The sequence below is a fragment of the Sander lucioperca genome, chromosome 12 (genome assembly GCF_008315115.2).
Source record: "Sander lucioperca isolate FBNREF2018 chromosome 12, SLUC_FBN_1.2, whole genome shotgun sequence".
Classification (NCBI taxonomy): Eukaryota; Metazoa; Chordata; class Actinopteri; order Perciformes; family Percidae; genus Sander; species Sander lucioperca.
Window position 1 is genome coordinate 22562554 of NC_050184.1, and position 20921 is coordinate 22583474.

At 42.8% G+C, this 20921-nt stretch overlaps 1 protein-coding gene across 1 annotated transcript in view; it reads left to right on the forward strand.

The window, feature by feature from the left end:
• LOC116060439 (PDZ domain-containing protein 4-like) overlaps positions 1 to 20921 on the forward strand; it is a 35830-nt gene that overhangs the window by 13117 nt on the left and 1792 nt on the right. The window contains exons 2-16 of the mRNA XM_031313994.2: positions 51 to 104; positions 702 to 804; positions 2999 to 3203; positions 3378 to 3462; positions 3683 to 3781; positions 4285 to 4347; positions 9417 to 9515; positions 14820 to 15136; positions 16444 to 16648; positions 16897 to 17257; positions 17473 to 17905; positions 18066 to 18136; positions 18865 to 19172; positions 19413 to 19553; positions 19667 to 19779. Of these exons, the coding sequence (XP_031169854.2) occupies positions 51 to 104; positions 702 to 804; positions 2999 to 3203; positions 3378 to 3462; positions 3683 to 3781; positions 4285 to 4347; positions 9417 to 9515; positions 14820 to 15136; positions 16444 to 16648; positions 16897 to 17257; positions 17473 to 17905; positions 18066 to 18136; positions 18865 to 19172; positions 19413 to 19553; positions 19667 to 19779 (2657 nt within the window). The remainder of the gene's footprint in view (positions 1 to 50; positions 105 to 701; positions 805 to 2998; positions 3204 to 3377; positions 3463 to 3682; positions 3782 to 4284; positions 4348 to 9416; positions 9516 to 14819; positions 15137 to 16443; positions 16649 to 16896; positions 17258 to 17472; positions 17906 to 18065; positions 18137 to 18864; positions 19173 to 19412; positions 19554 to 19666; positions 19780 to 20921) is intronic.

The window sequence follows — 20921 nt, forward strand, 5'->3', positions numbered from 1 at the left end:
ATCTGTCTCCGTCTCTCTGTCTCCTAACATCTGTCTCTGTCACTCGTTAGCAGAAAGGACGGAGTGACTCCCTGCGGCCGATGGACAGACATGGAAACATAAAGGTAATACTCCATGACTCCATCCCTCCATCCCATAATTCATCTTTAATAATGTTCCTCTCCCATAAAGCTGATGTTAGAGAGAGAATATTTCTTCCAGACTGTCACAGCTTTTAATCTCTGATTTATGTGACAAAGGTTTGATACGTGTGAAAGTCTTTTAAAGCATGACAGGTAGCTGGATGCTCTTGGTGGTTTCCTCTTTCCACTCAAATAATTCATATCACCATGAGGAGTTTTAATGTCTGCTGTGAGAGAGGAATGTTGCATCCTCAGTAATAAAACAGATCACTCACACAAAAGCTTGGGTGTCTTGAAAGGCGCAAACAAATAAAATAAATTATTATTTTTGTTAACATCCTTCTCCTTCTACATCTATTTTCCAAGGACTATTTCTGTTTCCAGAATTTAGCACCGCCCAGGACGCTTGCGATTGGTTTTAGGAAATACGGAGCATCTCTTTCCCCCTGTCCCAGACTAGAGAAGCAGCAGGCAGTCTAGTCTTTTACTGACTTGTGAACCCTAAGTTTAGTCACAGTAATTTTAATTTTATTTCCCCATGAATCCTGGTTATTAACGAGAGAAAACGTGAATCTTCAGGTCCGAGGACGGAGACCCTCTCAGCTCCCGCTGGACAGACCACAAATCTCCCAGCAGCCTTTGCAGCAGCTGGGGTCGTCCCGCAGGAGTCACAGGAGGAAAGGTACAACACGTCTTACTGATATGTTTTATATTTCACCGAATTTGAAATCTCATCAGCGTCAGAGCCAATCAGCATGCAGCATGCTTATACCAAGATCTAATAATGTTTGTGATTGGCTGTCTAACGTTACATGACGTAGAGACATACAGGAAAAACTCTACATCACACAGAGACATTCACGTAGTCGGAGCTGGAACATAAACACAAAGATTTGTGCCCTGATGTCCAGGAAGCGGTATGGAAGTGGTGGTTCAATACCCAGCCCTAGTCAGAGCCTTTACTTCCTCTTTCTTTTCTTTCTCATTGTCAATCAAATGATCTGAAATGCTAAAAGCATTCATGTGAATAAAGCCGGTGAAAGTGGGTTTCCATCCAACAGCTTTAAAGCCAATAAAAACTCGTTGCAGTGTCTACAATCGCCATTATATTTCACTGATTGATTTAAAAAGCCTCTCGTCTCCTTGTTCCTCCACTCTTATCGGTCATTGTTGAAACCCATGTCTGCAAAGAAAGATGAAATTACCTAAAAACTTCTGCGGGTTGCAACCATAAAATGACCACAAATGAAATTCATTATCATTTCAGCAAATTAGGTTTCCATCAGCGCTTAACGCATAAACGCGTCAGATTGAAAACGTGTGGATGGAAATATGGTGAAGGTGCTATCAGATGGGAATCTTCTCCTTCCATTTCATCCTCTAATATCTCTCTTCATTACTTCTGATCCAAACCTCGCTTCATCCTCTTTCTTGTCTTTCCCATGATCTTGCCGCCTCACATCTCATCTAATGGTCTCATCCTCTTCACATTTTCTCATCTTTTATCTTTTCCCCTCTCATATCTCCTGACATTTCCTCTCCTCTTTCCCTCTCATCTTCTATAATATCAAATAACTGTGTGATCACTTAACTTCTTTCCTCTTCCATTTATTAAAGCAAACACACAACATGTAATAAAAAAAAAGATTCCTGTTTGCTTCATGGCTTCCTTCTGCTTTGATTGTCTTGAGTTTCTTTCTGTTCTCTCTCACTAAAGGCGCTGCATGTCAGTCCTAAATGTGGGTATTAGGCATGTATTGTATGTTTTACAAAAACTACTCTTCAAATCTCAGAGTCTCATAGTCTCAAAGTCTCAAGTCTCATAGTGTCAAGTCTTAAGCCCAGTTCAGCACAAAGACTTGTGACGAGATGAGTGTAAACTTGCAACTTCTTGCAACAAGCCGGTCTGCTGCCAGTTCACACCAATGCGACGAGATGGTGTATCATCTCCATAGCAATGCCTCTTTGTACTTCCGTTCTGACATCCGACTTTTAGGCTTTTTTGTAGCTGGATATATCATTTGTTTTGTCCAAATATGAATGTGGTTAACATTAGTGATATTTAGATGCAGATGCATTTCTACTGATCAATCGGCAAAAATGTTTTATCTCTCTGATTCACTGTTATTTTCTGACACTGTTGGGCACTCTCTCTCTCTTCAGTCACTCTCTAGGTAGCTTGACTGTATAACGTTAGTTACACTAACTCTGCCATGTCGACCAGCAGTTAAAATAAAAATAAAATAGATTATGGATCATTTTATTTCGGTAGTTTATAGCTGACTACTCTATTGACAGTTGAAACAGGAGACATCTCTTACATTCTAAAACCAGCCTCTGGAGACTCCATCAGCTGACTTCTCTATTGGCTGTTGAAACAGGAGATATCTCTTACGTTCTAAAACCAGTCTCTGGAGACTTGAACAGCTGAGTCTTAGCGAAGCCATCAGCTGGCTTGAGTCGAGCTGAGACGGGCCGGTTCAGACCACTGAAACTTTTTTCTGTGACGTTTCGTCTTGTCGCGATTCTTTGGTCTGAATTGGCCTTCAGAGTCTCGAGTCTCAGTGTCCTGAGTCTCAGAGTCTCAGAGTCTCAACTCTCGAGTCAAGTCAGAGAAACTTCTGAGGATCTAATCCAGATCTCACATTTAAGCCACTTTTAAAAGACATAATGTTTACCAGCCGATTATTGATTCAGAGAAACATTGACGTCCCTTTCATTTGGGTTTTGTGATGGATGAAGTCAGAAGTTTTAGGTTTTTCTCACTGATGTGTGTGTGTGTGTGTGTGTGTGTGTGTGTATATATATATATATATATACACATACATACATAATATATTATTATTTCTGTGTGTTCTTCCACCCCATCCTCTCAGGAACTTTAGCGTGCAGCGCTAATGCTAATGGCAGCGGCTCTGTCTGCTCTGTTGCCATGGTAGCGATCCCCGACTGTGTTGACAACGCCACGCAGACAGACATCAGCTTCCAGAACACCAGAGGTCATCACCATGGCGATCAGAGAGGCTCTCCCCCCCCTCCCCCCTCCCCTCCCGCTGAAGAGATGGACGCCATCAACCAGTTGTACGTCCAACATGTTGTCCGTTAATAAAACAATTTCACATATAGAAGATCTATACTATGATGTCTGTTACATGTTATGTGTATATTTTCTGGAGGGATTTACCCCTAAAGCAGGACAAACAAAAAATGGAAAACACTGATGGATATTATGGGATTGATTGTTGTGTGTTTCAGCTGTGTGTTTGAGTTCAACGACCCCGACGATTATTTTGACGTCTCCAACCACGAGGTGGACCGACGGGACGCCCTGCAGTACGAGGTGAGGAACCCAAAATAACTCAACAAGAAAACACACATTTCTGCTTTTACTGCAAAACCATCCACAGCTTTCATAATGTTCCTGTAACAAAACCATCCACATTCTTCTCTTCCTGCAGGAAGTGTCTCTGTATAACAGGAAGTGCCTCTGTATAAACAGAAAGTCTCTCTGTATAACAGGAAGTGTCTCTGTATAACAGGAAGTGTCTCTTTATAAAAAGGAAGTGTCTCTGTATAAATCGAGCCAGCGGGAGAAACTGGGTCTGACTGTCTGCTACCGCACTGACGACGAAGACGATCTCGGGATTTATGTTGGAGAGGTGATGCTCAGACATCCTTTCATCCCTTCATCCTTTCATCTCTTCATCCTCTCATCCTCTCATCCTCTCATCTCTTCATCCCTTCATATTTTCATCTCTTCATCCTCTTCTTCCTCTTCAAATACTCAGCGTTTACTCCCTCGTTCATTTACTGACTTGTTTATCTTTTCACTCATGAAGGTGAAACTCCTGCTTTCTTCATTTCTTTCTCTTCTTTCAGCCTTTCATATTTTCTTACCTCTTCATTTATGTATTCCATCCATTAATCACCTTATTCATTTTTTCATCCTTTAAATGATTCATCTCTCTCCCTCTCCCTCTCTCTCGCTCTCTGTTCTTTCTGCTGAAATCATTTACTAATTCATGGATTCATTTATTTGGTTCGTAATTCATAAACTCATTTATTTATCCATCTGTTCACTTGGTATCCAAGTGCTTTCTTTCCCTTTAACTCTGTCTCTCTCTCTTTAACTTTCTTTTTCTCTGTATCTTTCCATCTTTAGGTAAATCCAAACAGCGTAGCAGCAAAGAACGGACGAATCAGAGAGGGAGACCGAATACTGCAGGTACACACAGCAGACACACAACAACATGTAACTAGACACTAAAATGTTGTTAAGGGACCGTTAGGTATTTATGGAATGGACCACCGGAGGAAAATAGGGGAGGGTCATGTCTTTTTATTCTTTGTTGAGGGGAGGGGCACCCAACATTTTTTAGTCACCCAACTTTTGTATTCATGAAAACAGCAAAATTTCAAGCTCTTAGTCTTGGCCCTCCTTCGCTACCAGATGGGTCTGACCCATGAGTTTGTTGGGGGACAGGGCGATCACTGCCCCCCAAAATTGCATTGTTTAAAAAACGAGTGGAATAATTACATGTGGCATGACCAGATATTTTATAAATATCTTAAATAACACAAAACAACTAAATGGTGGTAGGTAATACATCAGATTTCATATACTGCTTTAGTAAAAAAAATATTACCTGGTTGACCATGGGAGCAGCAGGACGCAAAAAACACACTAGTCTGGACATCTTGCCGTGTCAACCTTGCAATAAAGGTTTCCTAAATGCCATGTATATAAATGTGATGTCAGCTTACTAATTGATTGCGGGTTTTGTGTAGATTTGGACTTTTATATTTTTATTCCACTTTGTTTAAACGGCGAAGTGGAGAGGCCTCGTTCACCTGTTTGAAGCTGGCTGGTGAATGTGACGCTCATATCGGCCTTGCTGGATACACCGTGACCCTTTTTGTGGATCTAATGATCGCTGTGGATTACTTTTTTTTCGTGTCATTGGATTACGGCAAAATACGGATCTTTTTTCTCAACGTGTCTCAATGTTTTATGGTGTGACTGCACTTGGTTTCTGCGTTTGGAGAGGCATCTCAACAGACTGTAGGTCCAACACTGATTGTTCAGTTACATTTTAGTTGAATTTAAGTGTCGGGGCATTCCACCACCGTCTATCTATTGCGTTCCAAGACAGCCGTGCCGCGATTGGATTTCATAAGGGCAAATTGTTAAATTGTTACAATGTAATTTAAAATCTGCTTTAAAAATAAACATATATGTTTTGGAATATAATGTTCAGCTTTGGCAGCTTTCAGTCCCTAAGCATTAAGATTAGTGTTAGTTTCTTGCACACTGAGCCCGAAAAGTACGCAGAGTAACGTGAGTTACATAAACTAGCAAAAACATGCTGAAAAACAAGATAAGATCTCCATTTTCTTTCCCTTCATTGAGCCTTATCTTTGTATCTTTGTCCCCAGAGGTTCAACCCTTTAAACTTTAACGAGCCTGTGACTTCTCCTTTAGCGTCCGCCTCGGGACAAACTTTAGACCTTTTCAAATGACCTTAAATCAATTAAAGTGTCTGAGTGATGGATGAAAGGTGAATGTTGACCTTCAGGGTTCAGACTGAAACACAAACCTGTCCTCTGATAAATGAACCGGCTCTCTGAGGGTTAGAAAGAGTTTCTAAATGTATACCTGAACCCCCGGGACAGTCTCGGCCAATCAGAGAGAGCAGTAAGCAGCCCAGTTACTGCTGTCCTAAAAATAGACAAAGAGAGAGAGAGAGAGAGAGAGAGAGAGAGAGACAATCGTCTCTGTTCAGCTGTTTGTCAGACTGAAACCACCATACGATTATTATCAGTATTTATTAAGATCAGTTCATACTTCCATCTAAATAAACTCCTGTAACGCAGCAGAGATCCTGCATCTGTCCTTACACAGTGCTTCACTGTCAAAGAAAATGTAATGCAGTCGAGTAAATAAAGCAGTTACAAAACACATTAAGAGAACAGACATAAGACACAAGTTTAAAGCACAACAGATGATTCAGCTGCTTTTTAAATCGACTACTATTCATCACAAACTGTTAACACAGCATTACGTGGTGGTAGCACAGAATGTGTGAAAATTCCGTGTGGCCACCACGGAAAACAATGCCAATGTAAAGTCAATGAGAAGATGATGTAGCATTAAGTGCGACTATGGTAGCGAGTAGTATGAAAGCCCAAAAATCTGTGTAGGGAGGTTGGTTGGTGGGGTGGATGGGTCAAACAACACAGGACTTTCACCCAGGAGACCGGGGATCGTGTCCCACGTGTCACGTTTTCTAAACCGAACTGTCGCTTTGTTGATTTACTAAATGCAACCATCCCGTTCTTCTTTTACTAAACTCAACCATCCGTTGTTGTCCTTAACCCAACCGCCCCATTGTTCTACCACAACCTTTTCCTTAACTTAAGGGGCTGTATTCATTTCACGGAATTGTTCCTTGGGCCCATCACGAATTTTCGCCGATTCCGTGAAACTGCCACGGATTTTGAGTTAAGGGGCCGTGTTCATTTCACGGAATTCTGTGAGATCAGGTTGACTATTCATAAGCTTAGCGGCCTCCAAGTCTTAAAACGTGTCTGAAGGAGACTTTAAAACCCTGAGTGGCTCTGTAAGGGAGCACCAACATATTAAACCCTAAACCCCAATTTCCACTGGATGCGGAACGGTTGCGGAACGGCTCCGGAACGACTTCGGAACGGCGGCGGAGTCATTAGGTTTCCGTTAAAGTCAACGGCTGCGTTCCGACTCCGTCCCAGCTCCGGCGGTCCACAGCCCTCTGGAGCAGATATGCAGAGCTTCTATTTTTGCCGGACGCCGGAGAGCTCCGCAGCAATTCAGCACAGGGCAGATAGTGCGGGACAGGAAGTCAAGCACAGAAACAAAATAAACATCCGGTTAATTTTCAAAATAAAATACACCATGCTCACGGCAGATCATATTTCCCTGCACTACACCTTGAAAACGCAGCACAGAGTTGTTTCCCCTCTACTCCTCTGGATGGAAACTAACTGTTGTTTGTTTTGTGGTTCTATTCTACGTGAATTCGCTTGGGTCACGTGGGTCCTCATGACTATAGCTGTCAGTCATGGCCGCAGCCGTGCCGCAAAAATTCCGGACCTAGTGGGTATTGACGGACGGCGGAGCACGGAGCCGTTCCGCAGACGTTTTGCATTCAGTGGAAATCTGGAGAAAGTCTCTGCGATGCTGAGTGAGTGGAGACACTGGGCTCTCTGATTGGCCCATCAACTCAAACTGATGCAGGCAAGGGGTTAACTTTGGTTTGTGGGGGGACACAAAACTACGTACTCCCCAAAATGGTGATACAAACTCCAGGAAATAATTAAGATAAGATAAACTTTACTGTTCCACAATGTGGAACATTTTTCTTGGGCTAAGCCCCATGTTAACCACAATGATAAATGATGGCAGAAAGAATAGTAGGCTGCTAATAAACTACGTATAAGATACAAGATCTCTTACTTTCTTTATCGCTTTAAATAGCGGCCGATCACCGAGACTTATAAATAAAATAATATCAAACTAGTTATAAAAGTCCCCAGTGGAAATTATACCTTAGGATGCAGGTAACCAATCATCAGTCCAGCGAGAGAGAGGACACGGCTGGCCAAAGATATATATATATATATATATATATATATATATCTTTGTGTCCAAAGACAGATGACTGCCAGTGATGAAAGGAAACATAAGTATAAATATATATAATATAATATAATAAAGCAGATATACTGTTGCCTCCAGGAAGTCCGAAGCAGGAAAAGGAAAGAAAACAATTAAAGAAAGTGAACATACTTCTTGCTTACACGAAATAAAGGTATCATGTAGCATCTATCAACACTCATGTACATGCAGTTTAAAAACCTTCAACTTCAGAAATCTTTGTCAATTTGCACACACATCTTACAATTATAAAACCTTCACAAATGCCATTTCAACTACTACAAAAGTATTTGGTCCTAAGTAAATTGTCACAGCCAAAGCGTTAGTTGGTTATTAACCAAAAATCTCCTAAATGAGGTGAGTAGAACTGGAAGTATTTGGGTACCAACATTTATTTAAAATCACTCCATTAGAGTCGTAACTTAGAGTTGATTATTTGATAGGATTGATTGAGTTTATTATAAATAACTCAGTATTAGTTTATAAAAGGAGCAGTCAGTGGGAGTTTAATTAGGATTTTGACCTTTTTTATATCCTGTTAAATCTATGTTTGTAGCTTCATCCCCCTGGGTGTGTGGACTCTCCTTTCTAAGAGAGTTTGAAAATGAAAAACGAGAGAGAATAAATTTATCTTTTTTTTCTCGGCTCGTTATCCTCCGACCCCCCCACTGAAACAGAGTCAGGGGGAAAAGGGAAAAGCTAAAGATGTGGAAGGTGAAGAATAGCACAGCAGCACCTGGCATCGCCATGGTTACTGGGCCTGGATGAATGATGTCAGCAGCGGTTCCCATGACACCCGTCACCACAGAGATGAAAACCTTCTGGACAGCTGTGGCCTCTCCTAAAAACGTCGTTACAGAAACAACTTCTCTACATGGCACACGGTTCAGACAGAATCAGGCTTCCTGCTAGTCACAGGACGGGGTTTAAAATCCTACTGCTGGTCTATAAAGCTGAATGTTGGTGGAACAGTTACTGGTTTTCTTATGAAGCATCCGAGACTCTTCTCCCGAAAAAACACTCCCATAGGTCAGTAGTTATGACGGGAGTAGTCTGGCTTTGCCAGACCTTCCTCCAAAGCACGCTGGATGAGGGTCTGGCTACTCCACATGGCATTTGGGGATGGGAGGAAAACGTGCTCTGGTTTATTGGCATTTCTTTAAACCAATCACAATCATCTTGGGCGGGGCTAAGCTCCAGACGGAGCCACGGTGCCTCTGCTAAATAGTCTCAGGAAGGAACTTGTTTTGGTGGAACATGTGTATGTTCAGAAGTAGTTTTAGTCGTGCAACAGAAAACTCAGATTGGACAGATAGTCTAGCTAGCTGTCTGGATTTACCCTGCAGAGATCTAAGGAGCAGTTAACCATAGTCCTCACAAATCCACCGGAGGTTAGAACGGCAACACAAAAAAAGCCCAAGGCAACGGATGTCTGGCCTAAATGAGTGAAATCCAGCGGCTTTTCCAGCAGCAACGGAGCAATCCCGGAAGTGGAACGTCGTGGATATAAACGAGACTACGAAACTCACATTTTATACAGTATGTATGATCTGACTTTTGGTAATGAAAATAAAGTAAGTGATATCTCCTCTCTTCTCTAGATTAACGGCGTAGATATCCAGAACAGAGAGGAAGCCGTCACCATCCTGACCAGAGAGGACATCAACTTCTCCCTGCTGCTGGCCCGGCCAGACACAGAGGTGTTGTTTCAGCTCACAACACGCTTAAACCGTCTGATACTAACACACAACACACTTAAACTGTCTAATACTAACACACAACCCACTTAAACTGATACTAACACACAACCCACTTAAACTGATCCTAACACACAACACACTTAAACTGTCTAATACTAACACACAACCCACTTAAACTGATACTAACACACAACCCACTTAAACTGATCCTAACACACAACACACTTAAACTGATACTAACACAACACACTTAAACTGATACTAACACACAACCAGTGTTGGGCAAGTTACTTCCAAAATGTAATACATTATAGATTACTAGTTACTGTCATTTGAGAGTAATTAGTTATATTACAATATTACTGTCTCTGAATTGTAATGCGTTACACTACTTCTGCATTACTTTTGAGTTACTTTCACCAAAATAACAGGGGAAGTTTGATTTGGCAGCTAGCTTGTGAATTTCACCACCGGATCAATAAAGTCTCGTCTTTATCCACTTTAATACATCATAGATTATTCATATTTTGTATAATTAATATAAATATGCAAAGTAACTAAAGCTATACAAAATAGATAAGTAAAACGTATAATAGGCAAGTAGGAGAAAATGAAAATACTCAAAAGTATGGCATTGTTGTAAAATGTTTGTTTATAGCACTTCAGTAAGAAATTCATGTTGTTTAGGTTAAAACACTAATGGAAATGTTCAATTATAGTGTGATTAAAACTCACTATTTACAGTACTTGATTTACAGCTGATTTGTGAAAAGGTAGCCTACACAACCTTATTTAACAGTAATTTAGTTTTACTGCGAACCGTCACAGGAAGTGCTTTTATTTTGAAGTAGGCTACACGGAAGTTGTCTGTTGTGTAGCTACTCTTGCTAGCTTACTGAGAAGCAACATGTCCGTCAGGCTCAAGTTGTTCACTTTCTTGTTTGTAAAACTGCAACATATTGAACAGTAAATGGTCACAGTAAAAGACAAGCGCTTTTGGTCGTCATTCGAAGCCATTCCACTACAGGCAGAGTTACTCTCCACGGCTGATAAAAATGCAATGATATTTACGTGTAGCAAGCCTCAACATTAATTCCCGACATGTTTATATCTGTCAGCCGCTGACGTACTGTCACCTGTTGGGACATACATGCTGTCCGTACCATCTCTGGTTCTGGCTCTGACCACGGGAACAGAAACAGGACAGCTCACTTCAACGCAGTGTAATAACTCCTGAAAATAATATCCATCTCGCAAATGTATCTGTCTCTGCAGTCATCTCAACCATTTAATACAGCGACAAGAAAATAATACAGCTTTTTTTTTTTCCTGTGAAGAAATGTGTCGCGGTGTTGGTGAATTCTTTAAAAAAACAATGCACCACTAAATGTTGCGTTAAAATGCGTTGTAACTCACGTTACTGAGATTGTAACGAGTATAATATTACCGAAATTTAATTAGTAATGCATTATATTACTGCGTTACAGCAAAAAGGAATACATTACTGTAATTGCGTTACTTTTGTAACGCGTTACTCCCAACACTGCACACAACACACTTAAACTGATACTAACACACAACAGACTTAAACTGTCTGATACTAACATACAACACACTTGAGAGAAGCATTAAAAACGTTTAAAATAAGGCAACAGAAACAAGTGTGAAAAACGTAGGGCTAGTCATTGCCAGTGATTTCTCGAATCGATTACATTCCCGATTGGATTACATTTCTGAATGAATATCATCAGGTTAGAGAAACTTCAGTTCCAATCTCAGTTTATCTGGATATAAAAGAGATTCTCAGAGAACTAACGTTGTATATTGAACAAACTAGGAGCAACACTCAGATATTTTTGTAATGCACCAGGTTCATGTTTACATTAAGAACTGAGCCCAGAAAGTTTGGTTAAAGATTTTTTACTTCTCCATCCATGGTGAAAAGGGTGATATTAAGAGATCCATTCCTTTACTCATCCATATCAGATCACTCAAACAAAGATCAGTTTTAACTGGACAATAACCCAGGTCTAACATAGACTGTGACTGCCAAATGGGGAAAGGGTGGGGATGGGGGTGGGGTTACTGAGTAAATCCTTTTCTGTGACAATGGATTTATTGGTTTTCAGCTCCAGAAATAGACCCAGATCCATAAGTTGAGGTGTAACAGCGTCTCTCGTGTTTCATCCGTCAGCTACTACTTCTTTAACCTACTTTCTAAAGATGGCCAACACCAGAGGAAAGACTCATGAAAGCCACAGTTTCCTTTCCAGTGTTCCCTTCTGTTATGTATAACATGTATGGAACGGTTTGGCAGGAAGTTTGTTTCCCTGCTACCAATATTGATTGATTTCAGAGACTGTAGATTATTAGCAGTTAAAGTTGTATTTGTGCTCATAAAAGAGCTGTGTGCAGTCATTGAGGAAGTGGTTCAAGGAAATGTCTCTGACGCATAGAAGGTTAAGCTTAAGCCTTTAACTATACGGTAGCTTAAGCCTTTTATGGCATAAGAATGCATTGTGTACCAGACAGATAAACAGAAAAACAGGAAAGACAGTTAAACTTAAGAGAACAGACGAGGAAGTTGCACCACACAGAGGCCCCGACCTTGGCGTGTGTGTTTGTGAGATAACAGTTTCTGCCTAGAAACAAAACGACACCCCCATGTGAGGAGAGAATAAAGACACATGGAAAGCTTAGATCGGAGCTCACTTTGGAGGAGATCTTGGTAGACCGAGTTTCGACTTTATGTCTGTCGCTAGGGAAACTTAAACTCTGTTTGTGAACCCACAATTGTGTCGTAACTCAGAATCAGAATCAGAATCAGAAAAAGCTTTATTGCCAAGTACGTTTACACACACAAGGAATTTGTCCTGGTGCTGTAGGTGCATGTCACATTAAAGCAACACGCACAGACACACCGAGTCGCCATATATGCGGCTCCAAAACAACTCTCTCTTAACTCTCTCAGGGAGAATACAGCATCACATGAGGAGAGGAGAGGGAAAAAAAAGCAACTCTCAGACTATCCTCATAAAGATAAGAACAGTGTGGGAACAGGAAAAAAACACCTCAGCACATAGGCACACAAACAGTACATTTGCACTGCTGAACATAACATAACATAACATAAATGTACAGTTGCACATTTGGCTGCGAAGGCGTTGGACTGGGGAGAGGGTAGGTTGGGGGAGTTTGGCCTGCTGAGAAACACACAGCCCGGCAGTCCCACTAGTGACCCAGTCCGCAGAATGTTATAGCGAAAACACAGCACGTTGCCATGGTGACACCCTTGAACAGTCCAGAACCGATACGACAATCAGCAGGCAGTGGGGAAGACGGGGGAGGAACCAAGAGAGTCTCGCTTGCAGAGCCCCAACAGGGTGACTGTTTGTTCCAAGATACGGCCTTGGCAAGGCCGTTCAGGATAAGGGAGCCCAAAGATTAAATTTGTTTTGTCTACGCGAATGGCTGCTCTAATTTAAACATTCATTCTATTGTCCAACTACACACTGTTCAACTGGTCAATTTTTCTTTCCAAATCCATGACCTTCCTCATGATGGTATCCAAGCCGCGGGTCATTACCATGTTGTTTTCCATCACGCGATTAATAGTTCCAGTTTGCGAACTGATCGCTTTTTCGACAGCTTCAGTCAGGCCAGGCAGCTTCCTTGGGCTTTGGACAGCTACCAAAGTCTTTCCAATTCTTCGATAAACCAGAGCGAAGCATCCTCCAATCAGCAACATTCCAGTTATCAGGGTTCCAAATAGGTAGATATCCTCAACGTCCTCCACGGAAAGAGCAGAGAGACACACGACACGCCATTTCTCCCAGCCGTCCATCGTATACCCCGCAGCAAACGTCCCGTCAGGACATGCTGGCTCACCCGAACCAGTGCTCCTCCTCGAGAATACAGTGTCAATTGCGTTGAGAGACTCTTATGCTGGACTCAGTATACTTGGCTGACTGAACTCATTGTCTCTGATTGATCCTTGTGTATGGTGAATGTAAGGCCAATGAAGAAGATGGACAAATTCCCTATAAGACCCAAATGAATATAACAACATAGCTAAAGCTCCTCCCAGCTGCCCTTAAAAGAAACTATGCTGCACATATCCATGTATAACTGTAAAAAAAAAAAAAAAAAAACACACACACACACACACACACACACACACACATATGAGGACGGATTTCCTACCACCACTAGGGGGCGATCATATATGAAATGCTCCTGTGGGTTGTATTAGAGGGGGGGTTTGGAGGGGGGGGTATGCAGCTCACTGCTCTGTACCATTAACAGCCTAATACCAACACAAGCTTCAGTCTGCATTCACTCACAGTCAGCCATTTTTCTCCCCAACACACCCGTTATACACACAACACTCATGGCTGTGTGTACTCTGTGTGTAATATTATTCACACAGCCATGATAAATGTTCCTGTATGACAGCAGCTCCCAGAGTGTGTCCACATCTGCTGACAGAGAGGAACTGTAGAAAGCATATTCATTACACACACACACACACACACACACACACAGTGTGTGAATGAGCAGTCACTCAGCCAGGATTCAGACAACTCTGACACTCTGCTCTAATGAGAGAACAGGAGAGGATGGATGTTTTATCCACTGAGGAAATAAAGCAGGGAGTGATGGGGGAGCAGAGACAGCAGAAACACCCAGGATTATGTTCTATAAATGTCTTTTTTTATGGAGTTGTGCGTATTATTGACATATGTCCACACATATGGCCATCTAACTCAGAATAAAATTCTCATGAAATATACTAAGGAGGAACGCTTCAACTTTAATGACATTATGAATAAAGCATTCATACATATAGCTGTGAAAAGGAAAGCTCTGTAATTGGTATGTATTCCATGTATTTATTACTGTATGCAATAATAATGCAGTATGTGTGACTGCAGACAAACACAACGTGTTTTATAAGAACCAGCTGAGAAGAGACGGAGGGAATCAGAGAGAGGAAATGATGAGGGGATGAAGGGATGATGGATGAACATGTGTAGATACGTATCCCAGGTGACCCAGTTTCTTCCGGCAAGGTCACACACACACACACACACACACACACACACACACACACACACACACAAGAAATCAAACCAATGAGACAAAAACTAAGCCAACAAGCAATAAACCCAACCTACTATGTATTAGAGTGTCTCCTTCAATAGTTCGACACCCCACCCCCCCTCCCACTGACTTTGGGGTTACCATGGTTATTACATTTCATTAAGTTTAAAAATGAGTTCATTTGTGTCTGCATCCTTCCAGAATGAAAACCCTGTTGGTCCGGAGGAAGACATGGAGCTGACTCTCTCCCTCCCTCCTGCCCCCCCCTCCGGATACTACCGCCTCTGCAGTCGGGGGGGAGGAGGTCCGGCCTGTGACGTGGAGGAGGAAGAGGAAGAGGAGGAAAGAGAGCGAGGAGAGAAGGAGGTGCCACTGCCCCCCCTGCTCATCCTGGCTCCACTGCTGCCCAACAGCCAGGATCTGGACAGCGGTGTGGGCCGCACCGACGACAGCACCGAACACAATACCAACACCACCAACACACCGGGCAGCGCAAGGAAGTTCAGACCCAGCCCCAGGTACCAACGGGTGTGGCTAGAAGGGCCAGAAGTTACCCAAAACTATGCAAAATCTAATATAACAATATAATTTTAAAACCTTCACCCTGGAAACTCGTGTTCGTTCTTTTGCCATTTTGTCATTTTTTTTATAGTTCCCAAAGTTAAAGTATGATTATTCACCAAACAGAAGTAAGACAAAGAGTAGTCGCTCATGTCCATCTCCACAGTGCTATGGAGGAAGGTCTGGCTACACCATAGATGCATTCTGGGATAGGTGAAAAACTGTCTGGGTTGTTTGCATTTCTTTAAACCAATCACAATGGTCTTGGGCGGCGCTAAGCTCCAGACGCAGCGATGGTGGCTCTGCTAAATAGTCTCAGGAAGGAACTTGTTTTGATGGAACATTTGCACCCCGCAAAAGAAAACGCCACATACAATATTAAATGAAGTTAACTGTTGACACAACACAGTAACGTGAGCTATTTAAATGTCCACAGCAATCCCACCAATCAGTCCCAAAACCTCCCAGTTAGAGAGGAAATTATCTAAACATATTCTTTATAAAACATCACAGTTAGAGAGGAAATTACCTAACATATTCTTATTAAAACCTCCCAGTTAGAGAGGAGATGATCAAACATATTCTTTATAAAACCTCCCAGTTAGAGAGGAAATGACCTAAACATATTCTAGTAAATATTTACAATCATTCCCTGAAAGAACCAAGCAGGCCTGTCTTGTTGAACCATCCACATCTTCTACTAAACAACATTTTCAGCGTGTTTGTAGCTCGCTAGCTACAAGTTTGATGTTGTTTCCCGAAGAGAAAAGAGTTTGAGAACAGAAACACACGGAGAGAGGAAGGCGACAATGTTATCTGGAATTAAGCTTCTGTTCATCCAGACTAGCCCAAAGCTCAACTACATTTCTGACCTTTCTCACTGAAGTGAAAAAGCTTAAGAAGGAGTTACATAATCCCAAATCTCTACAACAACAGAGGTAACGAAAGCGAAGTCATCCAGAGTCAGTTAGGAGAATAAAACCAAGTGAAGAAATACTCAACCTGACTCTAACTTTGACCCTGAAAATGTCTTATTGCAGTCAAACAACCCCAAAAAACTCAGGCCATGCACAGGATCCCTGGCTTTATCGAGACTAGTTCAAGTATTTGTATCAAACTAGTTTGCCAAATGTTCATTCACTCATTCATTACACTTTTGATTCCAGGCATGAGGGCAGTAACAACTACAAATATTGAGGAGAACTTTCAGATTAATATTTTAAGTATACAGCAGCAAACACCCCTGTGTGTTTCCTGTTCCCAGGCCCAGTCCTAGACCCAGCCCCGGCTTCGGTCCCGGCCTTGGAAGCCTCCACAGCCCAGGCTTCGGACCCGGTCTCGGACGAGGGGACACCACCCCTCCTTTCCTCCACCTGCGAGACCTCCAGCTCAGCTCCGACTCCCTCCCTAGCCTGGACCGGGCCGCTGGGGGAGGAACAGGTGGAGCAGCGTTCAGTCCCCACCACAAGGTATTTTACAAGGTTTTGTTTTAGATTTAACTTGTGATTACAGCACTGTGGAGATATAGCTGGCTATGAGAGACGGTTGTAGCGTTTGTATTTATGTTGTAGCATTTGTATTTGTGTTGTAGCATTTGTATTTGTGTTGTGGCGTTTGCATTCATGTTGTAGCGTTGGTATTCATGTTGTGGCATTTGCGCTTACTGACGGACTTGATGTTGTTTCTTGGCTGCTAACGACTGACCTCTGACCTGCAGCATCATCCCTACCAGCTGACGATGATGACAATGATAATGCCAGGCCTGACGGAGGAGGAGTGCCAGCGCTACCAGGAGCTGCTGGAGATCAGGTGCCAGTATGAGAAACAGAACGAAAAACAGCAGAGAGAAAATAAACGCGAAGACGTTGACGTTGAAGCAGAGTTGAACGACCTGGACGAGAAGGGAGGAGACTCTTCTTCGGCGGCGACTCTGAGCGAACACGAGGTGGCGCTGATTGAGGAGGAGCTGCGCCACCTGGAGTTCAAGTGTCGCAACATTCTGCGAGCGCAGAAGATGCAGCAGCTCCGAGAGAGATGTCTGAAGGCCTGGATGATGGAGGAAGAGGCGGCAGGAGCAGGTAACCAAGACATCAACTGACACGGGAACATCCCAAATCTGGAGACTGTCCTTCCCCGAAAAACGGCCACATAGGTTGTTTGTTCAAGCAGCATTCTGACATATATTTAGAGTTATAGTGGTTTAAAATGTTAGACGAAAGTAAAAGTAAAAAGCACTTTGTGTGTGTGATCTTTTTAACCTCAGAAATAAAAAACAACAAAATTCTTCTTGTAGGTTTGGATAATGAGAACAAGGACGACGAGGATAACGACCCTCTTCATCACGAGTTGTCGGCCATCAACGAGCTGCCGGAGCGAGAGAGATCTGACGACAGAGACAGCACCAGCGCCTACAACACCGGGGGGGAGAGCTGCCGTAGCACGCCGCCAGTCAGCACCGAGCAGATCCCACCTCTCCAGGAAGAGGAAGTGATGTCTCCGCCTCCTCTGCTCCCTCTCGGCCGCCTCCCCCCTCTGAACTCCCCTCTCACGCCGCGGCGTCACCGCCGTGACCGAGACAGAGAAAGACGCCACTCCAACCTCAGCGGCCCCTTCTCCCCCAGCAACGACAGGAAGTACCAAACACATGGGTCCTTCTCCCTGGGCAGCGACAGGAATTACCAAACACACGGGTCCAACTCCACCCCCTCTACACCCTCCAAGTTCAGGTCTCCTTTATCGTTTCTCTTCCAACACATCTCTTTAGTTTAAACTTTATAATGTCTGTATTTCTTTTTGAAAGCCACTGCAACAGTGACATCTAGTGGCCTACTTCAGGCTTGCAGGTGTTACATTTGAATATGTAAATATGTTTGTTGGCATCATCAGGTCTCTGAGCAGAGAGGCGGGGTCATCTCCCAGAAAAGGCGTTGCTGATCGGGGGCGGGGCTCCAGAACAGGTATCACTAAACTCTACTTTACTATGACTCACATAAAACCAGTTGGTGGATGCTCATGTAAGATGGGCTCGAATTCCTCTCTAAAAACTAACCACTGTGATGAGGCTACAGAGCCTGTTTCTGTTGGCCAAGTTCCCATATCAAGCCAAGATATACAAAAAATTCTAACTGATTTAATAAAAAGCTTTGTTTTCAGGCCTCAGTCTTGGTTTCACACTTTCCTTGTTTTGATGGACAGTTAGCGGCAGTCAAGAGCCAAGAAACATTACAAAGCGTCATTAAAACCGGGAGCAAAAAAGACTGCTAGCTGGTTTAAAAACAACTTCATATAAGTTATATGAGGAAGGAAATGCAACATTTGTTACACCTTAAGGATTTACACAATGCTATTAACAAACTATAAAGATGGATTAAATGTGATTTTCATGTTTTTTGTTGTTGTTGTTCCAGGCCACGTTCAGCCCTGACAAAACATAGCAAACCTTTAATTTAAACAGTTTTTTTGACAGGGGTGCGTTGAACACCATGCTTAATTACCACGAGTTTACAGACACGTCTCTGCTGATTGGGTAACATGTCTGACAAATACCTCAAAAGCTCGTTGTACACACCGTTCTGAGGAAACATGTCGTTCCACAAACCGCAGTAAAACATTGCTCACTGTTCTGAGATTAAATGTGCCCCTGGTATAACTATTGATGATCTGTTTACTGCAGTTATAAATGCAGGTGGCGCCCCCGAAAGGCCCGCAGGAGGAAGTGCAGAGTCCAGTCCCTATTTCAGCAGAAGACGCCAGAGCCACAACAAAGCGTTAGAGCACTACCAGAGCTGCATGGCCCTGCCCTCCCAGGGCCTGGTGGACCCTTTGGAGAGGGGGGCGGGGACGGGCAGCAGTGGCCCCGCCAGCCCCAGGAGTGTGAACAGTGCCCCCTGTGGTCTGGAGGAGCGGCATACCAGTGCCTCGCGGTTAGGACTGGCTCTGCCGCTTGGGCTGACTCACTCAACAACTGCCTCGCCTCAACGCATGGAGTGGAAGGTAAACAGGGTTGGCAAAGTCACCCTCCTGCTTTTAGTTATATCAACCTGATTGATGATTCTGCAAAAATCTAATCTCCAAAATCTGTGCAGAGTTGGTTGGTTTCCATTCATTTCAGTGAAATGGAGGATGCAGAGACTTGAAACCTGTTTTGGTAATCTATCACCCATTATGGGGACTCGAGTTTGAGACTCAAACTAATAATAAGAGGGAACTGATTTGTCGTCGTTGCATCTACAGGTAAAGATCCGGAGTGACGGCAGTCGCTACGTGGCCAAACGGCCGGTGAGGGATCGTCTCCTGAAGGCCCGGGCCATGAAGATCAGAGAGGAACGCAGCGGCATGACTACGGATGACGACGCTGCCAGTGAGATGAAACAGGTAACCAATCAGTGATCGCCGCAGTCCAGAAGGCCTCAAACTGTCTGCACTCACATCTGACTTTATCGTCATTATTCTTTATAAATGTCTGATTGAACCCACGTGTCCGACAGGGTCGATACTGGAGCAAAGAGGAGAGGAAGCAGCAGCTGCTGAGAGCCAGAGAAACCAGACGGAGAAGAGAGTTCATGATGCAGAGCCGCCTCCACTTCCTCACAGGACACAGGTGAGGATAACACTTTATCCACAACATCACTGCAGGAAACATCCAGATAGTTCAACTCCAGTCCAATTTTCAGAATCACAAATTACTTTATTGTCATTGTAAGTACATAGAACGAAATTAAAAGTGCTACTCTATGGAGCAAACATAAAAATACACACATTAAACTAAGAACATAGAGCAGAGAATGTGAAGATGGTGAAAAGATTCAAATTAGAGTAAATAGTAAAATAGTTAAATGATTTACTCCTAATGCACATTATTACGTAAAGTGCAGGTGCGTAGCAGCATGAGTAGATGAAATTGCTTATTGTTTTTTCCTGTTTAACCAGCAAATTGCTTGTGGGAAAAAACCTTCCCTGAATCTGGAGGTGCGTGATTCGGCCGACCTGTAGCAGGTTCAAAACGGCGATGGCCAGGGTTGTTGTATCGTCTTTAGAAGAACTGACGATGTCCACAACATCCAAATATGTTTGCAAGTTTAATATAAACTGGCAGGCATGACATCTTTAGTTACTCTCACATGGCTACTTACTTACTCTGGCTAGCAACAACTTTTCCGGGTCGGCAGTGTTGTCATCCTGTCTGCTGAACATACTATGTATCAGAACTCAATGTAATAGCGCCTCCTTATGGAACATCCATTCTTAGCAGGTACCTTCTCAAACAAGTTAAGGAAATTAAGTATTATTCTTAATAGGTTATAGGTTAATAGTTTAACTATATAGCTTACAAATAAGCATTTATTGTAACTTCACAAGATCACTGCAGGAAACATCCAGTGCAACTCCAATCCAACTTTTATATTTTTAAAGTGTTGCGCCAAAGTGCTGCACAGTCACAAATCAAGAAGGGTCACCTAGCAACAAGAGACACAAGATTATATACAAATAAAAAGTAAAACACAGGGACCAATAACACAGAGAGAAACAATAAAACACAGCTAGGGAAATCTCTAATGCTGGGTGACTTTAATGTCTCTCTAAAGTCAGGTGACAGGATGCGTTCTCACTGAGGTGAACTCCATAATTCATATTGCTAACCGTAACATTTTAGATTTTAACAAAAGTAAAACTGAAGTCCTGCTGCAGTTTGGGATAAAATATGCTTGTGGTCCCTCTAAGATGGACCTCCATGAAACCGTA